The sequence below is a fragment of the Ceratotherium simum genome, chromosome 16 (assembly GCF_057802395.1).
Source record: "Ceratotherium simum simum isolate JZ-2026a chromosome 16, ASM5780239v1, whole genome shotgun sequence".
NCBI classification, from domain to species: domain Eukaryota; kingdom Metazoa; phylum Chordata; class Mammalia; order Perissodactyla; family Rhinocerotidae; genus Ceratotherium; species Ceratotherium simum.
The window spans coordinates 62732654-62752432 of NC_141915.1; the positions used below are offsets into that span (position 1 = coordinate 62732654).

At 59.5% G+C, this 19779-nt stretch overlaps 1 protein-coding gene across 1 annotated transcript; it reads left to right on the plus strand.

Moving 5' to 3' along the window:
* Positions 1–330: 330 nt before the first annotated feature.
* Positions 331–16765, plus strand: METRNL (meteorin like, glial cell differentiation regulator). Its single transcript, XM_087441875.1, has 4 exons — positions 331–731; positions 5941–6326; positions 14899–14958; positions 15952–16765. The coding sequence occupies exons 1-4, from the start codon at positions 472–474 to the stop codon at positions 16266–16268; spliced, it is 1023 nt and encodes a 340-aa protein (XP_087298001.1). The 5' UTR covers positions 331–471; the 3' UTR covers positions 16269–16765.
* Positions 16766–19779: the final 3014 nt, after the last annotated feature.

The following is a 19779-nucleotide window of genomic DNA, read 5'->3' on the forward strand; positions in this document are numbered from 1 at the left end:
AGGCCGGGGACGCGCTGCTGCCCCGTCCCCTCCTGCTCCAGACGCGACTTTCCAGGCTAGCTCTTCCCCGGGACCCTCCCCCCATAGCGCGGAGCCCTCCTCTCCGCGGCTTCCTAGCCTGTCCCACTCCCAGGCCACACGCCGCCGACGCCGGTGCCACAGGGTCCAACCGGGCGAACGGGATCGCAGCGCGCGGGGCGCGGGGAGGAGTTCCGGCGCGCATGGGGCGTGGCGACCGGGCAGGGGCGTGGCTAGGGCGGAGTTGCGGCGGCGCGGGGCGTGGCCTCCCAACGGGCACCGCCCCCCAGCTGAGCCGGGACCAGGACAGCAGACTCGCAGACTTCAGAGGCTCGGGTGGCGGCGGTGGGCGCCGAGGTCCGCGCGCGGCTCCAGCGGCTCCAGCGGGTTGGCGGCCCCGCCTCCGGCCAGGATGGACGGGCGGCCGCGCCAGGTGCGCGCGGGGCGCGCGACATGACTCGCCTGGACGCGGAGCCCGGCCCGCGGCCGGGCCGCTCGAGGGTCTGTCGGGGGGCGCGGACGCGGGGCCAGCGGCCGAGCCTGAGCCAGAGCATGCGGGGCGCGGCGCGGGCGGCCGGGGGGTGCGCGGGGCAGCCGTGCCCGCGGACCCCCGCCCCGGGCCCTGGCCCCCCGCTGCTGGCCGTGCTGCTGGCCGTGCTGCTGGGCGGCGCGGGCGCGCAGTACTCGAGCGACCTGTGCAGCTGGAAGGGGAGGTGAGTCCACGCGGCGCGATCGGCCCCGGGTCCCCTCGGCTCCTTTCCCTCCCCGGGCTCCAGGCCGAGTGCCGCCGCCGCCCCCGCCCCCGCCCCGGTTCTAGAACAAAAGAGCCCGCGGCGTCCCGGTGCCCTGGTCGGGAGGACGCCCAGGGGGAGGCGCGCCTGCAGTGCGGCGGGGTCAGTCTGTCCGGGCCGCCCACTAGCCCCGCGCCCGTCCCCGTTCGGGTCCCCGGGCGCCGCGGCCCCCAGCCCCGCGACCCCGCACCGGAGGCGGGCGGGGTTCGGTCCTCCGATTGAGCGCCTCCGGCCGGGAGGAGCCAGGCCTGCGCTCACGGCCGAGCTCCAAGGGCCCGCAGGAGGGAGCGGCGACCTGGGTGGACGGAGGGGGACCCTCGCGCTGACCGCAGCTCTGACCGCGTCCGTGGAGGGGGAGACGCGTGGGCAGGCACCTGTGCTCAGGGCCGCGTGCGGGCCTGGCCGAGCCCCCGCCCCCGCCCCGTGAAGGTCAGGCCGCCCTTGGCCGCGCGCGCTGGGCTCGGCGACCCCCCTGCACGCTCCTCCGCCGTGGCAGCGAGCACTTTTTTTAACTGAAGTGTGACAAGCAGAAAGAGTGCAAGTCGCAAGTGTGCGCGGGCGGGGTGCCTGAGGGCCCAGCTACTCAGGATGAGAAACCGCCGTCCGCCGAGGGCGCCCTGGCCCCGCGCTGGCAGCTCGCAGTTGGAGAAGCCAGTTTTGTGTCTCGGAAGTTGCCGATTCAGGAGTTTTCAGAGGGAGATGCGCATCTCCTTCTCCGGAAACGCAGTGGGCTGGGGCCGCCCTGGGTCCAGGTGTCGGTGTGTCTCATGGAGCAGCGTCCCCCAAACCCCTCAGGTTGTGATGTCTAATGGGAAGACTCCTGCTGGCAGACACCTCATGCTGGGGGTGTCACGGGGTTATTTTGAGTGAAGACTGTTTTCCGAGAAGGTCGGGGTTGTGCCAGTGCGCTGGGCTCTGCGTCAGCAGGGCAGCCTATGGTCATCTTGGATACTTACAGGTCCAATTCTCTGTGGACAGTGGCAATTATCCTGCTCCCTTCCCCCCTGCTCCCCTCCCAGAGCTAAGATCCTGGGCTCCTCAGGTTGGGTTCGTGGTGTCCTCCCTCCCTCCAGCAGAAATGCTTCCTGCTCACAGAAGAGCGAGGATGGAGGAGCTGAGGAACCGAGCTGGGGGAGGGTTGGCCTGGAGAATGCTGGCGCCAGCACAGAGCTGGCTGGGAGCCTGTGACTCTGACACACTCTGCTGGGGCTGCCCTTCCCCGACACCCCCCCCCACCCCCCCCACCCCCGCTAGTAATTAAACTCCCTGTTTTGCAGCCTCTGCTGGATGAATCAGTGCACCCCCAAACTGAGGTCTTGGAGTGTCCTGCTTTAGCAGATAGAGATCTGGGTCCCACCCCATGAGCCTGAGTTTCCAGAGGAGGAAGTGATACCGTTTTCGGGTTCTCAGAGGACTGTATGCCTGGAAGGGGATGCCTCCCCTGGAGCCCAGAGGGGGCTGTGAGTGAGGGCTGGTCAGGGGGCCACTAGCTCTTGGAGCAAGCAGGTATTTGCAGTGGGAGGAGAACGGGAGTGCCCTTCCTGTTCCTGTGCATCCTGTTATCTACCTGGAGAAGCAGAGATGCTTACCTGCAGCCCCTCTCTCTTCATCATTGCTAATGTACCTCTGGTCTTGGACTCTCTCCAGCTATCCTCCACTCATCCCAAAGGCAGAGTCCGGCAGAGGGTGGCTGCAGGGGCCATTGGAGCTGCGGGCGGGATCTGGGGAGGAGACAGGGCCAGGCCACATTCCTGCAGCATAAGACCCCCTTGCCTCATAATTGCTGCCCCCAGTCACCAGTATGCTTCACAATCAGCTGACAGAAGCTTGCTGTCGAAACCTGGGTGTGCTGGTTTGCGTGCTGACTCCATAGCATTTATGACTTTTTATGAGCTGTTCTAGACAGTACAGGGTGGTGTGAGCCCTGATATGCCAGGTGGATTCTGATCCCCTGATAGGAAGGGAGTTGCTCTTTATGACACTGGCCACTCATATTTGACAGGCTGAAATGTGTTTCTGGGTGTTTCCAAGCAATTAAGTGGGAGGTTTTGAAATCCCTCTCCCTTGCATGGGGCAGGACAGCGCCCTGATCTTTATTAGGCAGCAGTCATAAAGGTGGACCATGGACTTTCCCAGTGTTATAGGCAGGGCTCTCTCTCCTGCGAGGTGGGAAATGAAAGGTGAGTCCGTCAGCAGAGCCCTCTGGTTTCGCCCTCCATCCAGGCTCTTTCCGACTTCAGTACGGAGGCTGTAGCTTCCTTCTGGGGTGGCAGGGTTTGAGCTGGGCTGTGGGTGTGAGTTCAGTGGGCTCTGCTGCCACCACACTGACCACTTCAGAAAGTCCCTGTCTCCACTTGAAATTTGCTGTCTTTCCCATGACGGTGCTCCACAGGTGTGTCCACTGGGGGTGCCACTTGCCGACTCTTTTTTTTTGAAAAACGTGTTAATTCAGTTTAATCCAAGATCAAGTCAGTCGTCTCAGTTTCGTAAGATTGAGTAGAACTTGTTTTTTTCCTGCGTCTTTTAGCTTCCTCACAACATCAGAAAGCAGTTATGTTATTTTTGCCTGGTTAGTATGTCACTTGCGTGTCATGTGAAGACCGTAAAATACTGTCGTGGACAACCATTACAGATGTGGTACGTTTTTGCACCTCAGCGTTGTGCATAAATAGAAGTTTTTTCAGGGTTGCTGTGGTGCTGGAAACTTAGAGGTGAGAGGTTGGTCTCGATTTTCTGGTAGGAACCACATAGACCACGAGTCCTTGACTTCCCTCAAAGGCCAGCAGGTCCCAGGCTGAGGGCCGGTGGTTCTGCTGGACTGAGTCGATGTTTGTCTAAACGGGGCTCTTGCCTGTCACACACTGCTGACGTGAAGGTGAGCACCCTATTGTGAGTGCCTAGTAGGGTTCTTGTTGATCTTGATGTTTTGGGAGAATGTGAGAGAAGAGGTGGGCAGAGCCACCGGCCGGCAGTAGGCCCTGGGGATGGGCATAGACCCTTCTCTGTGGGCCCGTGAAGACATTAGTCAAAGGGTGAAGTAATGGGTTGCCTTATTTCTTACGTCCACCTTCATTTAGTTCCTGGTCCTCTTTTAGTTGAGTGACTTATGAATAATTGGAGCCAGGTGCACCCCACAAGCTGCACATGGTTGTATGTACAGGCTGGGGGGTGGCAGCCCCCAGACTTAGGCCTGCCGTGGGTTGGCCACCTGTCTGCCTGAGAAGTGGGTGGAAGGTGGGCCTCCCTATTTCCCCCTCCACTGCTTGGATTAAAGTGACTTAGTGAGAGGAATCCAAAGCATCTGGTGTGGGTTCTCCACTCCCCCGATCCCCAGGCCCCCTACCCACCACTGAAAGGGAAGTGAAGCCTTGGACAGGATGGTTTTTGTGGGAGAGAGAGTTGAGGATTGGTGCCTAGGCATGGGGCAAGTGTCCAACTGCCTCTTGAGGCTGGAGACAGGAGAGGAGGGACACTGTGATAAAGTTTGTTTTGGCGGTGTGAGAGCAGAGCTGATTATAGTCATTTGTGGCAACCACTCACCATTTAGTCTAATTTTTTCACACAGCCCTATAATTATGCCCGTCCCCACAAATGTGTCAGATGAGCTTTTATGAGTTTTATTTGACTGTAATTTGTAAGTCTGTTCTGCATATGCCGCCCTGGTAGGCGTCTGAGGCCGCGCTAGCTGCTCATGACCCAGGGCTTTGTGGGGGTGGGGAGTGGGGTTAGGAGGGGTTCACCTCCTTGACACCTCCCTCTGATGTGGTCTGCAGGATGACTGTGCAGCCCCAGCCTGCAGCTGGCCGTCGTATGAAAAGTGAGGTTTTTCAGGGCTTGGAGCGTGAGTCACCAACAGTAAATGCAAACCATATGTTATGTGTTTTCTCCTCTGCAGAGAGGGTTTCTGGTAACTCACTCAGGCCAGGGGTCTGAATATAGCATTGTTTATTCCACGTAAAAATCCTAAGAATGTGGGTGAACCTGTCTGAGATCTGATCAGAACCAAATTTCATGTAATAAAACCCGAAGTTGAAGTCACTGGTTGAGCTCCAAGGCCGCTCGGTGCTTATGACGTAGCAGTTAGCACAAGCTGACATTTACATTAAAATTTTGAGTAGGGGAAACTTGAACGTTTTTGATGGTTTCAATTTCTTGAAAACATAACTTAATGACTTTACTCAAGACCTGTCTCACTGAGCGCAGCACACCTCATTTTTTCCGATTTAGCATCTGTTAGGAGTGGAATTAACTAGGACTCTAGAAAGTCCTGCTGGCAGGACAGGGCGTCTCCTCCCTTTGGTGTCTCCACACGTCGCCTCTGTGCCTCCCTGTGGAGGACCTCACCTTACTTTTGTATCTTGCTTTGATGATATTCTAGTTTATTTTTGAAAATATGGTTGGCGATGCAGAGTCTTCAGGTTTGCAAATGAGTGAAGAGCAGGGAATCCATCACTGTGGGGAAAGTATGGACACTTGCGCCTGATGGGGAGGTACTCCAAGATGAACTCACCAACAACCACCAGCCCCGGTTGCCAGCGTTCCTAATTGCTTTAGCTGCTCTCTCGAGTGAGTTATTTATTAGACGTGCACTGCATCCCACAGCACCTCCTGCAGTTTAAATCTGCTCCCTGTTTTTCACACTCAGTGGGAATCTGCCATTGTTGCCCTGCACTCATCTGGTCATCTGGAACTTGGATTGGTGCCAAAGTCCTGCTGGTGTTTCCTTGATTATATTTGGGAAGACCCATCCCTTCCTTGGTTCTCACCTCCCCACTTCAGTGAAAGGACATGGGCACCCTATGCTGCAGACTTGAAGGCCAGCAGACGCTGAGCGTCGAGGTGTCGAGAGGGTCTGGGAGCCAAGTGCCACACGCACGTATCAGAGCACCAGCCCCGCCTCCCCTTGGAGGCGCACGGAGCAGGCGCATGGAGGGAAGTGGGTGAGGGAGGCTGTGCGGCTGCCCTCCCTGGAAATGGGCCCTGCCCTGCGGGGCAGAGATGGTGCCGGCCTGCCTCTGGGTGCGGGGCTGCTGGGAGCGGGGCAGAGGGCCAGCACGTGAGCGGGCGTCTCCCAGGCAGGTGCGCGTGGAATGACGAGGCCTTGCTGACGGTGCTCTCCCTCCCTCCACAGCGGGCTGACGCACGAGGCCCACAGGAAGGAGGTGGAGCAGGTGTACCTGCGCTGCTCCTCAGGCGCTGTCGAGTGGATGTACCCGACCGGGGCTCTCATCATCAACCTGCGGCCCAACACCTTCTCGGCCTCCCGACACCTGACTCTGTGCATCAAGCCCCTCAGGGACTCCTCAGGGGCCAATATTTATTTGGAAAAAACTGGAGAACTGACACTGCTCGTGCGGGATGGGGACCACGGGCTCCGCCAGGTGCGGTGCTTCGGCTTCCAGCAGGGCGGCCTGTTCGTGGAGGCGACACCCCAACAGGACATCAGCAGGAGGACCACGGGCTTCCAGTATGAGCTGACCAGCAGGCGCACAGGGTCGGACCTGCATGCTCTCTCGGGTGAGTGGCGTCTCCTGGGATGGGAAGGGCGGGCCAGGTCGGGGTCCCCAGCCTCACCGGTCCTGTAGCAGCGGTATTTCCCATTGGCCAGTCTTCTCTGGTTCCCTCCGGCCCCCTCCTCAGCACAGCTCTGTGAAAATGCCCCTTGCGTCTGTGCTTCAGACTTGGTCTGCCCCGCGGGTGCCGATAGGGACCGTGGTGCCAGCAGATGGGGCCTGCTGGGGGACAGCTATGTGGTGTAGTGGGTGTTGGACGCGGGGTGTCCCGTTAGTGTTTTGGGTGTTTTGGGCTTGGCAAAACAACGTTGGTCTCCCAGGAAGTGTGTTTGCAGAGGGTGAATGAGCGTCCCCCGGCAATGGCACAGGTCAGAGCAGAGAGCTGTGGCAGGTCACGGTCCTCGCTCCCTGCTGTGCTCCTCTTCCGTGGACTAGTTATGACTACTTTGAAGTGGATGCTGTTACCGTTCAGAGTGCTCCAGCATTTTTTCTGACACACAAACCAGCCGACTGTTTTTGGTGTTGGCTGCCGCCCCTGAGACACAGAGTTTTGGGGAGGAGCCGAGGCCCATCCAGAATGTCCAGAAGGGTGTGAAGCTGTGGTGTCCTGATCATGGGGCTGGTCCTGGGTTCCAGAGGCATTTTGTGGGTGGGTGTTAGTATGGACTCCGCAGGTGTGGAGTGGAGGCACCAACGTGCCAGGAGACGGGCTGTGCATGTGGGCGAGCCAGGTGCCTGGGGTGGGGGGGGCGTCCCATGAAGCGGCCCCTCCACTGCGGCCTCTGCTCCCAGGTGGCTGTGATGATCTGGATGCCTCAGGTGAGGTTCTAGGAGTCTCTCGGCGGCCAGGGTGTGTGTGTGTGCATGTGAAGATGTGAGTTCTCTTTGGATTCTCCTTCCTTTTTTCTTTTGAGGCCAGCATACAGCTTTGCAGGGCCCTGTGTGGGGGGCACTGTTGGTCTCCGGAAAGTTCCATGGGCAGAGACCAAGAAGGAGCGCGTGGCCCTGAGAGCCATCACACGGGGCAGGTCTTGCCCCTTGTGCCGTGAGCAAGTGCAGGGTTCCCAACTTTTAGGGACGCCCAGGCCAAAAGCGGCCATCGCTCCAGGGTACAGACCACCTTCTGCGGTCCTAGTGTGTGGGGTGCAGCCTGGGGACTCTGGCTGCACCATCCACGTCAATTCCAAAGCAAGATGCCTTCCGGGGGGGATGGTGTGAGATTGGATTGTCCTGGGTTCCAGGAAGGCTGTTCCTGCGGTGACTGGCTGGAATGATGGTCAGGTGGGGTGCTACAACCTCAAGTGGTGGAGGCCGGGCAGGGAAGCTGCTAACACCCACAGTGCACAGGGCGCCCCAATACACTAATGACCTGGCCCCAAGTGTGATCACAGGACACCCCAACACGGAGAGTGACCTGGCCTAAAGTGTGAGTGCAGGCCACCCCAACACGGAGAGTGACCCGGCCTCAAGTGTGAGCACAGGAGCCCCAACATGGAGAGTGACGTGATCCCAAGTGTGAGCACAGGACACCCCAACACGGAGAGTGACCTGGCCCCAAATGTGAGCACAGGACACCCCAACACGGAGTGTGACCCGGCCTCAAGTGTGAGCATAGGAGCCCCAACATGGAGAGTGACCTGGCATCAAGTGTGAGCACAGGACACCCCAACACAGAGAGTGACCCGGCCTCAAGTGTGAGCACAGGACACCGCAACATGGAGAGTGACCCGGCCCCAAGTGTGAGCCCAGGAGCCCCAACATGGAGAGTGACCTGGCATCAAGTGTGAGCACAGGACACCCCAACACGGAGAGTGACCCGGCCCCAAGTGTGAGCACAGGACACCCCAACACGGAGAGTGACCCGGCCTCAAGTGTGAGCACAGGACACCGCAACATGGAGAGTGACCCGGCCCCAAGTGTGAGCCCAGGAGCCCCAACATGGAGAGTGACCTGGCATCAAGTGTGAGCACAGGACACCCCAACACGGAGAGTGACCCGGCCCCAAGTGTGAGCACAGGATGTCCCAGCACAGAGAGTGACTCGGCCTCAAGTGTGAGCACAGGAGCCCTGACACGGAGAGTAATGTGGCTCTAAGTGTGAGCACAGGACACCCCAACACGGAGAGTGACTTGGCCTCAAGTGTGAGCACAGAACACCCCAACATGGAGAGTGACATGATCCCAAGTGTGAGCACAGGACACCCCAACACAGAGAGTGATGTGGCCCCAAGTGTGAGCATTGCCGAGGTAGAGACACCTGTTTGAGGGGTGGACCACCCCTCAGGATGGTATAATCTCCACATTTTAGTGAATAAAAGATTCAATTGGGGAAAAGCAGCCCTGCTAGGATTTGGAATCTGGACTTTCCTCCTGAATGTGAATCTACATTTTATTGTTCTGCGTTCTTGGCTCAGGTCGGTTTTCCAAACCTTAAATTTCTCTCCCACTGAACTGGTCTGTTAGAGAGCTCCAGCGTGGCACTGCCCAGGTGGGCCCTGCTGCTGACTGCCCAGTTGGGTCCCCACTGAGGAATGTAGCACTGGAAGCTGCTGTAAACCCCAGGAGCTGAATAAAACTTTAACCGCAGCAGGCTTTATTTTGATCACCAGCGATTAGGATGGGTGGGAGAGCTGGGGGAGGGTACCCCAGCCTCGCTCTGAGAGAAACTCGCAATTAAAACAAAATCTGGAAAAAGCCAGTCCCCACATTTGGTGTTTCTGACTGTGGTGATAGCCGGCTGCCTGAGCAGATAGTTGGAGCTTGTTAACATTCCTTGACTGACTAAAACGTCGCTGGGCTGCGGTCATGTGTCCTCTCATGGCCTGAGCTCTGTTCCACTTGCGCCCAGAGAGTCTTATAAGCGCTGAGGCTGTGGTGTGACCAGGGTTTCAGCGCTGTGCGCCGGATCTCTCGCGTTTGCACAGACTGTTTCTGGTGGAAAGTCGACGGTGTCGGTCACAACACAGGGTGACTCGGAGCCCGGCTTGTTTCCTCCCACTCCCCTGGGGCAAGGTCTGTCCCCCTGGGGCCCCAGGTCTGTGTTTCCAGGCCGGGGCAGTGAGGGGCTTGGGAGCGGCCCATGGGGTAGGTAACTGAGCTGCCCTGGGTTCCTGTGGGGCTGTGGGGAGGAGGTGCTGTGTGATGGGGGTGGGTCATTGGGTCACGGCCTGTGCTCGGCTCCTGGGACCCTAAAAGGGACAAGTGGCTGCGGCTGGACGTTGGGCTGGCTGGGGATTCCCTTGTTGCTCCCTGACAGATGCCCGTCTGGCCCTGGAGGGTCTGTTTAAATCTGGGGCCCGCAGGGATCTGGGCACCCCCTGGATGGTGGGCTGTGAGCATCCATCTGCCCAGTGGCTGAGATGCTGGCTGGGGGCAGCACAGACACGCAGCGACTGTCAGAACTTGGGACAGGGACCCGGATGCACCTGGGGCTCTGGGAGCTGGGACCAGAAATGGGCACAGGTGCCCGCCCTCCCTGGGGCCCAGCCCCACCGAGTGAGATGAGGGGCAGCAGGGCTTGGGGAGGCTGGTGCGTCCCTTCTCCTGGGGGTGTTCGCCTGTCACCAGGGGATGGGTCCGTAAGTCTTTAATACTGAAGGAATGGGTACTCATGTGGAATGTCGGTGCTGGCTGTCTGGCAGCAGTGACGTCCTTGGGGCTGGGCGGGCTCTCAGATGGTAGCCCATGGCTCCCAGCTCTGTCCTGTTGTGGCTGCAGCCGCAGGAGCCCTCAGTGAAGCTGGAGCCCAGGACGTGTGCTCGTCTCGGGTCACACGCCCTGGGGCAGCCGGTGACCCTGCTGCTGGGGAGTGGGACGGCCATCTGCCTCTCTGCCTCTTCGTGAGTCACACGTTCTAGTTGGTGCTGACTCGAGAGAAAAGAGGCTCCGTGCGCTGGAATCCCGGACGAGAGGTGTGTGGGAGCCTTGCTCCGCCTGCCGCAGCTCTGGATGGTTCCGCTGGGAGTGTTTATAGCAAGCATGTTGGCCTCACGTCCATTCGTGTTGCATAATCAGCTTCCTCGGATAAACCGAGATGCACGGATAGCAGAGGGAAGGCCAGAATGGAGCAGCAGGCTGCTCCTTGACAGGTGCAGACTGAGGGGCGGGTGGGCGAGCAGTGGGAGGTGACCCCAGCCCCGGGGGACTTGGGATTCGGCCACCACACAGCAGGGGGGCAGGGCCTGCTCCCCTGTGCCCTCCTTCTCCTCCGTGGGCCTTGCCAGGGCACCCAAGTAACACAGGCGCTTCTTCCACTGGGACTGAAAAAATCTGGCAGGAGACAAAAGGTGGGCAAGTGGCCAATTGCAGCTAACTGATGGATAACTCCCCTGGCCACGCCTGGACCGTGTGCTGAGGCCTTGTGGTGGAACCCGGCCGGGCTCTGTGGGGCTGTCCTCAGCACTGGCCAGCGGAGGAGGGCAGGGGGTCGCTCCCTCTGGTTCTAGGAGACAGAGACAGACCCTGTCTCCTCCCTTTGGCTGGGGCAGCCCAGGTGGGCCCTGGGTTCTGGTCTGTTCTCTTTTTCTCTTTTTTTTCTGTTGATGAAGATTAGCTCTGAGCTAACATCCATTGCCAATCCTCTTCTTTTTGCTGAGGAAGATTGGCCCTGGGCTAACATCTGTGCCCATCTTCCTCCACTTTGTACAGGACGCCGCAACAGCATGGCCTGACAAGCTGTGTCAGGCAGTCCAAGCCCGGGATCCAAACCTGTGAACCCTGGGCCGCTGAAGTGGTTGGTGCCAACTTAACTGCTACGCCACCAGGACGGACCCCAGTCTGTTCTTTTACTGCTCAGGGGGCAAGGTAGCGGGCTCAGCAGTGTGGCCACATGCACGCTCTGGGGTTGGGGTTTGGGCTGCATGTGAAGGCCACCCAGAGCAGGCCCCCTGTGAGCAGGCGAGGGGGGAAGTCTAGCGTTTTAGACCCACGGTGGGAGGGGCGGGGGCAGGCAGAAGGACGCTGCCCTTTTGTTGGCCATGGATGCACAGAAGTTACTCCCACCGCTGGCTCGTGGGGTGCCGTGTGGAGGGAGGGCGGTGTGGGTCCCACTGTTTCTGATGCTCTTCATCTCCCTGTCTCTGTAACACTTGCTCTGAGGAGCTGGGCCGAGGGATCTCTGCAGGGTGGCCCCATGGGCACAGAGCCCTGCTGAGGAGCCCTCGGCACCTGAGAGTTGCGGGGGGCCCTTGCTATGCTGTGGGGGATAAGTAGCAAACTTCAGAAGAAGGGAAAAGAAACCCTGTTATTTCCAGGAAACAGAAAAGGAGAGAACTCTATTTTTTCCCCAGGATTGTTTCATTTCCTGCATCGGTGGCTTCTCCGGCCACAGTAATTATTGCATAATTATTTTTCATCTTACCCATCTCTGGACTTTTGGGGTGGAAGGGTGTGGCCTCCACTGCTTCCTCAGCAGGAAGAGGGGTTGGGGAGCTGGTGAGGAGGAGACGCTGGAGAGACGAGAGTTCCAGGGAGATGGGCCTCCCCTGCGCTGACCAGCCCTGGCCAGTTCCCGGCAGGGTCGTCTCAGGGCGATATCCGCCTGCGGCCTGGAGTTCTGGGCGAATGCGGTGGTGGTTGTGACAGTTGGAGGAGGCTCAAGAGCCTTAAGTGGCAGCTGCACGTCACTCTGGCCACGTTCTGGCCAGTTCAGCCCTTGCCCCTCCCTTCTGTTTGCTCCCTCTTATAACGTGGCATCCGCCACCCATCACCGGCTGTGTCGAAGGCCCCTTGATGTCCTCACGCACAGTTTTCCCTTTGGAAATTGTGTACGTCCCTCCTAGTCGTCCTTACTCAGGCTGTCCCGCCTGCCGGACCAGCATGCCTGTCTGCAGACCTCTCCTGGGCTTTGGGCTGCCCCTCCTGTGCAGAGGGCCTGACTCGAGGGGTGCTGCCCCCCACCCTTCCTGCCTGCACCTGCTGTCCTCACCTGGGTGCCTGCGGGAGCCCCCACGGGTCTCCTTGACCCTGCTCTTTCTTCTCCATTCAGTTCATTTTGTGCACATTCCAGAGTCATTTTCTAAGATGTCCACACCCCAGCCCTCCTCCCTCCAAGAACCTTGGGCCAGGATTCCACCCGGCCTGTTGGCCGCCCCCCACCATCTTCCCCTTAAGGAAACGAAATGCGACGTGTCCGAAACCAGCGCATTCCACAGCCTTTACGAACCCGACTCCGATTAATAATTGTTTCCAGATTGCTGCTCTTGGCATCCACAGACTGGATTTTCCACGAAGGTGACCTACGCTTCGTAAAGCTCAGAATAAAAGAGGGAGGTCTCCGGGGTGGTGCTTTATTAGCTCAGCTGTCGATGGTCTCAGCTCAGCTCACTGAGGCTTCTGGCGGCAGGGTCTGCAGGCTGCCGACCGCCCTTCTGGGTGTGAGCTAGGGCTGGGTGCCCAGGACGAGCTCACCCGTGGTCCTGTGGCCACAGAGAAGGCGAAGCTCTAGGCTCAGGAGACACACGCGCAGGCCGGGTCCCATCACTGTGGGGCCTGGGCCTGTTGCTGCACGACTGCTGCTTTTGTGGGTGCTGTGTGGCTGACTCAGCTGACTCGGAGCCTGAGACTTGCCCCTGAGGAGCTTGTGCAGACCCTCCCCTCCCGTCCACCTGTGCTTGGACCCCCACGTGGCCTGGCCCCTCCTCCTCCTGAAGGAGCTGCTCCGTGAGGGGACCCCACAGGCTGTGCTCACCGTGTGCTTGGCTCGCTGACCCGCCTTCTCTCAGGACAGCTGCTGAGGCTGCCCCTCACTCGCAGGAGGACCCCAGGCTGGGCCTCCGACCCCGTGAGCCCTGGGGGTGCTGGCCGGGATGGGAAGTCTCACTCTGCCACGCGCCCCTCAGCACACAGGTCAGGGTAAAACACGCCTCCAGGTGGAGCGTGAGCCCCTCAGACGCCCGCGGTGCTGTATGTCCCCTTTCGCATCACTCCCCACGTGCGGCGGCCTCTGTCTGGCCCCGAGTGGGCAGCAGGCCCCCAGCGGGGGAGAGGGCTGGGAGTCGACACACGTGAACATAGTCCACAGGTGGGCAGAAGGCTCCAGGATTGGGAGCTGGAGTGGGGAGGCGCCCGGGCCTCTTGCAGGGACTGGCCTGACTTCAGACGCCTTCAACGGGCTGTTCTTGTTCGGTGGCTCCTGATAATGTAATAGACGCGCAGGCGGTGGGTGGGCCGGTGAGTCACTCGCTCACGGAGCTGTACAGGGACATGCGGGTCCACCCCTGCCTGGGGCAGGATGACCAGGGCCAGCGCTCCGGACACTCAACGTTCACTCCCAATGGTTCCACGGAGACCTCGTGCTGTCCGTAACCCTGCAAACTCCGGGGCCTCTGTTGACCCCCTGCGCTGGGCCCCGTGGTCCACACCTGTTCTGGGCCCCGGGAGGCCTCTCAGCTCCTGCTCCTCTGCCCGCCCGAGAGGCCCCGAGTCACTGCTGCTCCCAGTGGGTCCGGGCAGCCCCTCTGCAGGTGACAGATCAGCCCAGTTCAGGAGCAGCGAGGGCAGCCCGCAAGGCATACGGACAGGGTTAGCTTTGTCCAGGCAGAGTGAGCGCTAAGGGACGTTCTGGGGCCTTCAGAACATGAAAGGCCGAGGAGAGACATGTCCCAGTGGGACTTCATATGTAATGCTTCTGTAGAGTTAGGAGAGTTGGTGCCCAAACCTAGAAACTTGAAGTAGGTAGAGGCCTTAAAACGTGCAGTATGAGAGCCGAATAATAGAATCATCATTTCCCAAACCCACCGCCGAGGACCGTTGGGGAGGCACTGGAGCCCTCAGCCTTTCTCAGTCCACATGCCCGTCAGAGGCCGTCAGGTGAGGGCCGGGGGAAGTCCACTGTGTGAGGCCTGGTCTGGCTGGAGGAAGCTGGCCCCACCTGGGTTTGGTGGTCTCAGAGGGATTCTGTGACCTGGGTTTGCAGTGAAAGGCGTGTGGAGGTGTTTGGGGTCTGGAGAAGGGGCTGGGCTGATGACCCCAACTCGAACTGGCTGCTTGTGTCATTCGGACGAGGGCCCCATGGCCACAGTGGGCGAAGGCACCCGTCACGTTCACCGACACCTTTAGCGGAGTTGTGGCCTCGTCGGTCCCTCTAGGCAGTGCCTAGACTATGGAATCGCGGCGGCAGGTGCGACCCTGGGGAGCAGGCGACGTGTGAGTGGGTGATCCCAGCATTTTGGGGTGTGGATGCAGAGGCCGGAGCAGGGCGGCTCCTGGCCAGGCTGGCGTAAGGGATGTGGCTTCGGGGCCACGAGGGTGGGTTTTGCGTTGGTGACGGGCACTGAAGGGCGATTTGTGTGTGAGTCCAGTTCTTGCTCGTCCGGCACAGCTGCATGGGTGAGCTAAGTGGGGATGAGCTGGAAGCCCCGCTCTCAGTTGGGGTGTGCGCCCATCGTGTGTCGCGGGGGCCTGGGGCCCCCTGGTGTTGGTCACCCCCAGCCATGTGGCCAAGGTCTTGTGTTCTCTGCTCTCCAGTGCCTTGATTGCAGGGGCGCAGGGCGGACACCCCCCAATCAGAGCACTCACGGGACGTCGTCGAGTGTGACAGCCCCGCCCGACCTTTGCTGACCCTGTTCTCTCCTGCAGCCCCGTGCCGCCCCTGCAGTGATACGGAGGTGCTCCTGGCCGTCTGCACCAGTGACTTCGGTGAGTGTGCTCAGGTCCTGCCTCGTGGGCCTGGGAAAACCTTCCGGGGCTGGCACCAAACTCTCTGGGGAGAGGAGACTGCTGACCTCAGTGGACTTGGTGTCCCCTCGTCACTGACTATAATCATAGGAAAGTGCTTTGCTTTCTGCACACCAGAGTGACCTCCAGCCCAGGGGAAGGGACCTGCGCACGGCAGGGAGAGAGTTGGGGATTCCCATTTAAGGTGACCACCCTGCATGTGAGGTCATCCCTCTTGAAGTCCCCGGTGCTAGCCTCACCTCATAGCCCTACCCTTGCCCGGGTCCCCGCAGGCACCACAATAGGCGTTCGAGGCCCTGGTGGGGCTGGGGCTGAGGTCAGGGACTCAGCCACCTGCTTGTGGTATTGGCTCAGCGCTCTCGGGTGAAGGGTGGAGCCCTCTGTGTGAGCTTGCTGGAGTTGCTGCTGTGGTGCTGCACGCGGCTCTGAGCCCCCGAGCTCCAAGGGCAGTGATGTGGTGTAGGCGCAGGCTCCTGTCTGCTTTCTGCTCTGCATACAGGGGATCAGGGGCTGGGCAGGGTCCCCGAGCGGGGGCCTGAGCTGTCCCCCACGCCTACTCTGCCCTCCGCCTTCCTGTCACCTTTCTCCCCTCCGAGCTTCAGCGTTCCTCCCTGATCCTGATGCAGAACTGTGGCAGATCTTGTGTATTAGCTGCCGTTACTTTTCTTGTTCTAACTTGAAAAACTGACGCACGATGTGGTTTGTATCTTCTATTTTCCCTCACTTATGTGGCTGGCCCTTGGTAGGAGAAGCTCTCTCCCCCTGAGAAAGTTTGAGTGGTGGGGATGACCACTAGACAGTCTCATGCATGTGAATTGTACTTTTTAATGAGAATTTCTGGAATGCAGAGTTCAGGGTCAGCTCCCAGTTCCGATGCCCGTCTGCTGCCAGTGGGGACAAGTACTGTTTGTGCGGTGGGCACCCCTGCTGACCCCCATCTCCTTCCCTCTGCAGTCGTCCGAGGCTCCATCCAGGAGGTGACCCATGAACTGGAGCAACAGGAGTCGGCCATCCACCTGCACCTGAGCCGGCTCTACCGGCAGAAGAACAGGGTCTTCCAGCCCGCCCCGGAGGGTGGTGGCTGGCGGGGCCGTGTCACAACGCTGCTGGAGTGTGGCGTGAGGCCCGGGCGCGGCGAGTTCCTCTTCACCGGCCACATGCACTTTGGGGAGGCCTGGCTCGGCTGCGCCCCACGCTTTAAGGACTTCCTAAGGATGTACAGGGATGCCGAGGAGAGGGGCCTGAACCCCTGTGAGATGGGCGTGGAGTGACCACTGCTGGTGCCACGATGGATGCTCGAATCAGGATGGACACCCCTGCGCTCAAGCTACGGAGGTACACACTGCGTCTGACCCCACAAGGTCCCGGCCAACGACTCCCTGAACGATTGATTGGAAATGCTGTAAAATGCAAACTAAGTTATTATATATTTTTTAAAAAAAGAAATGTCCGTAGGAAACAAACTCCCGTGTCTTAAAATACCTTTGTGTCCCATTTCATACTGTTTTTCAAAAGCATCTGAAACCGTCGCGTTTGGCTGGTGTGTGGGGTGGGTGCTGGGGCCATCGCCCACAGTGGATACCTGACACCAGGCTTTGCAAAGCTTGGGTACCATTCGAAGTTGTTTCTTACGACGGAAATTTATGGAGCCAAATAGGTATTTTTTTTGTTTTGTTTTGCTTTTTAAAGAATGTTCTTTGCCAGCTGTGGTCGCTTTGGGCTGCAGGCTGTTTTCTATTCTGGAGAATAAAGACCAGCATTTGACGGAGCAGTGGCACGTCTGTCTGCGGCCCGGTCGGGCATTCGCCGCACTGGGCTGGGTGCCCCTCAGGCCTCTGCTGGGCTCAGCTCTAAGTGTGGCTGTTACCGCCATGCTCCGAAAAGCACCACTTGGCCTTGGCCAGATGCACCCTCCTTCCTGGTGGACCACCCCCATCCTGTTAACCCAGACCCTGCCCTTTGACCCCGGCTTCCTCCAGATGTCTGAGCCCATGGCAAGTCTCTGGACACCCAGGGGCTGGTCCGCACTGAACCCGTATTCTCAAGGATGAGTTAGTGTCCTGGGGTGGCCATAACAACTGACTACAAACTAGGAGCTTAAGACAACAGGTATTTGTCCTTTCACAGTTCTGAAGGCCAGAATCCAAAATCAAGGTGTCGGCAGGGCCACAGTCCCTCCAGAAGCTCAAGGGGCAGATCCTTCCTGCCTCCTCCAGCTTCTCAGGGCTGCCGGCAGTCCTTGATGCTCCTTGGCCTGTAGGCGCATTGCTCAGTCTCTGCTCCGCCGTCACGTGCCTTCTTCCCTGTGTGTCTGTGTCCAAATTTTCCTCCTCTTATAAGGACACCAGTCACTGGATTAGGGCCCACCCTGATCCAGTAAGACCTCATCTTAACTTGATTACACTTGCGAAGACTCCATTTCCAAATAAGTTCACATTCACAGGCTCTAGGTCGATATGAATTTTGGGGTACACTATTCACCCCAGTACAGGGATCTCTAGGGTGTCAGGTAATCAGTTGTGAGCCTGCATCATCATCTATGAACCAGGCGATTCCTCCCAAGCAGCTTCTGAGACTGAAGGGCAACCTGAGAGAGGCCAGCACTGGTCAGTGACACCATGCCAGCTGCAGTGAAGACTCAGGCATGCTGTGTGGCCACAGGGAGGCACTGTATGCTGGCTCAGGTGTGCCCTGGCTCAGGTGTGCCCTGGCTCACGAGTGCTCTGACACAAGTGTGCCGAGGTTCAAGTGTGCTCTGGCTTGCTCAGGTGTGTACCGACAGATGTGCCCTGGCTCAGGTGTGTTCTGACACAAGTGTGCCGAGGTTCAGGTGTGCTCTGGCTCGCTCAGGTGTGTACCGACAGATGTGCCCTGGCTCAGGTGTGTTCTGACACAAGTGTGCCGAGGTTCAGGTGTGCTCTGGCTCACTCAGGTGTGTACCGACAGATGTGCCCTGGCTCAGGTGTGTTCTGACACAAGTGTGCCGAGGTTCAGGTGTGCTCTGGCTCAGGTGTGCTCTGGCTCAGGTGTGTACCAACAGATGTGCCCTGGCTTAGGTGTGCTGAGGCTCAGGTGTGCTCTGGCACAGGTGTGAGCTGACATAGATGTGGCCCGGCTCAGGCGTGTGCTGGCTCAGGTGTTTGCTGACACAGGTCTGTGGGATCTTGCAGGTCATGACAAGAAGCAGGTGCTCAACACCTGCGCAACAAAGAAGCACACGCAGGGGCGAGGACCTGAGGCAGCGGGGTTGGTGAGCAGGTCCTCCCATGGCTAATTGTTGTGACGCTTTATGTCAGGAGGACGCATGTGACAGCAGCAGACGTGCCAGGCCCGCGGCAGGGCGGGGCTGGACCTGCTCCTGCATTCCTGTGTTGGGCTCTCTGGGCTGGCAGCACTGGGTGTTGGCTCTGCCACTGAAGGAAGCCTCAGCAGGGCAGCAGATGCTGCAGAACAGGAATGTCAGGTTTGGGGTTCGGGGCTGGTTTTCCTCCTCAGGTCAGTGCAGGGACACTGGGATCTGCCTGTGGGGGAGTGGGGGGCTGACCCTGTGTGCTTTTGTCAGGGGCGGGCAGCAGCGTTCACTCCCTGTGAGGCTTGAGCTTTTTAGGACTTGCCATGGGCAGCACCTGAGAGCTGGCCCGGGGGTGGAGGCTTCTCGGTGAGTCTGGAGGGAGAACGGGGCTTGCCAGACAGGCGAAGAGGTGTCCGTCCCCCATCCCCTGGAGCCTGCCTTTGCCCTGTGGTGGGGCTGGGGAGGGGAAGGGTGTGGTTTGGTGCTGAGGGTCCTGCCCTGCAGGTGGGTGCCTGGTGCCGGCCCGCGGGAGCCTCGCTTTCCATGGCCTGTGAGCTTAGTATGGGCAGAGCACCCCTGCGATCCAGGGCTCCTCCGCGTTGGGGAGGGGCTGGAAGAGTCACCCTCTCCCAGGGAGCACCGAACCCCTGCCTCTCTCTGACCCGTGCCCTCCGGCTGCCCAGAGCCTCCTGTGGGCGTCTGAGGCCACTGTGTGCCCCAGCCTGCTTTCTGACGCCAGAGTTCCTGCCATCCCACATCTGTCCTTGGGGAAGCCCTCCACACCATGGAGCCCTGAGGGACCAGGCTGGACACTTGGAGGGTCTCCAGAGGATCCTTCCGGCTGACCAGTGCCTCTGTCTCTGCTCAGTTCAGCCCCGCTCACCGTGTGGGACGGAGGCATGGGCACCCTTCTGTGGCTCTGTCCAGAGGTTGCAGGGGAGGCGTGAAGGAGCCCCCAAGTCCTGGCCTGGCATGCCGCAGATCCCACCTTCCTTCTGCCAAGCTACACACCCCTGTTGTCCCCTCCCTCCCTCCACCTTCTGCGTCTGTATGTCCTGCTGTTAAGTGGGAAGCCCCGGCCCTCCCCAGCACGATTTTCTCTGTTCCTTTCTCTTCTTCCTTTCACTGCTCAGTTTGTAGGGAGAGAAACCTCCTGACCTTCCTCTCCTCCCCGTGCGTTTCCCAGGCTCACGCAGGTGCTGGATGCACCACACAGGCCTGCCAAGGCCCCACACGGTCCCGCAAATGCCTCCTTCTGGCAAATCCTAAGGGACATCCTTATTCTCTTGGCCCTGGGGGCTTTGGACACCTCTTTCTTCTTACTACGTTGCTCACATGCTGGTGGAGGGCGCCCCGGGTCTGGCCTGTCCCGTGACATCGAGAGCAGGAGGAGCAGAAGCTTCCTGAGCTCCTTGGCTGCTCATGACGTCTGTGGGCAGCAGGCTCGTGTCTCCTGACCACTCTCCCGTGCCGAGGGGCAGCCTGGGCCC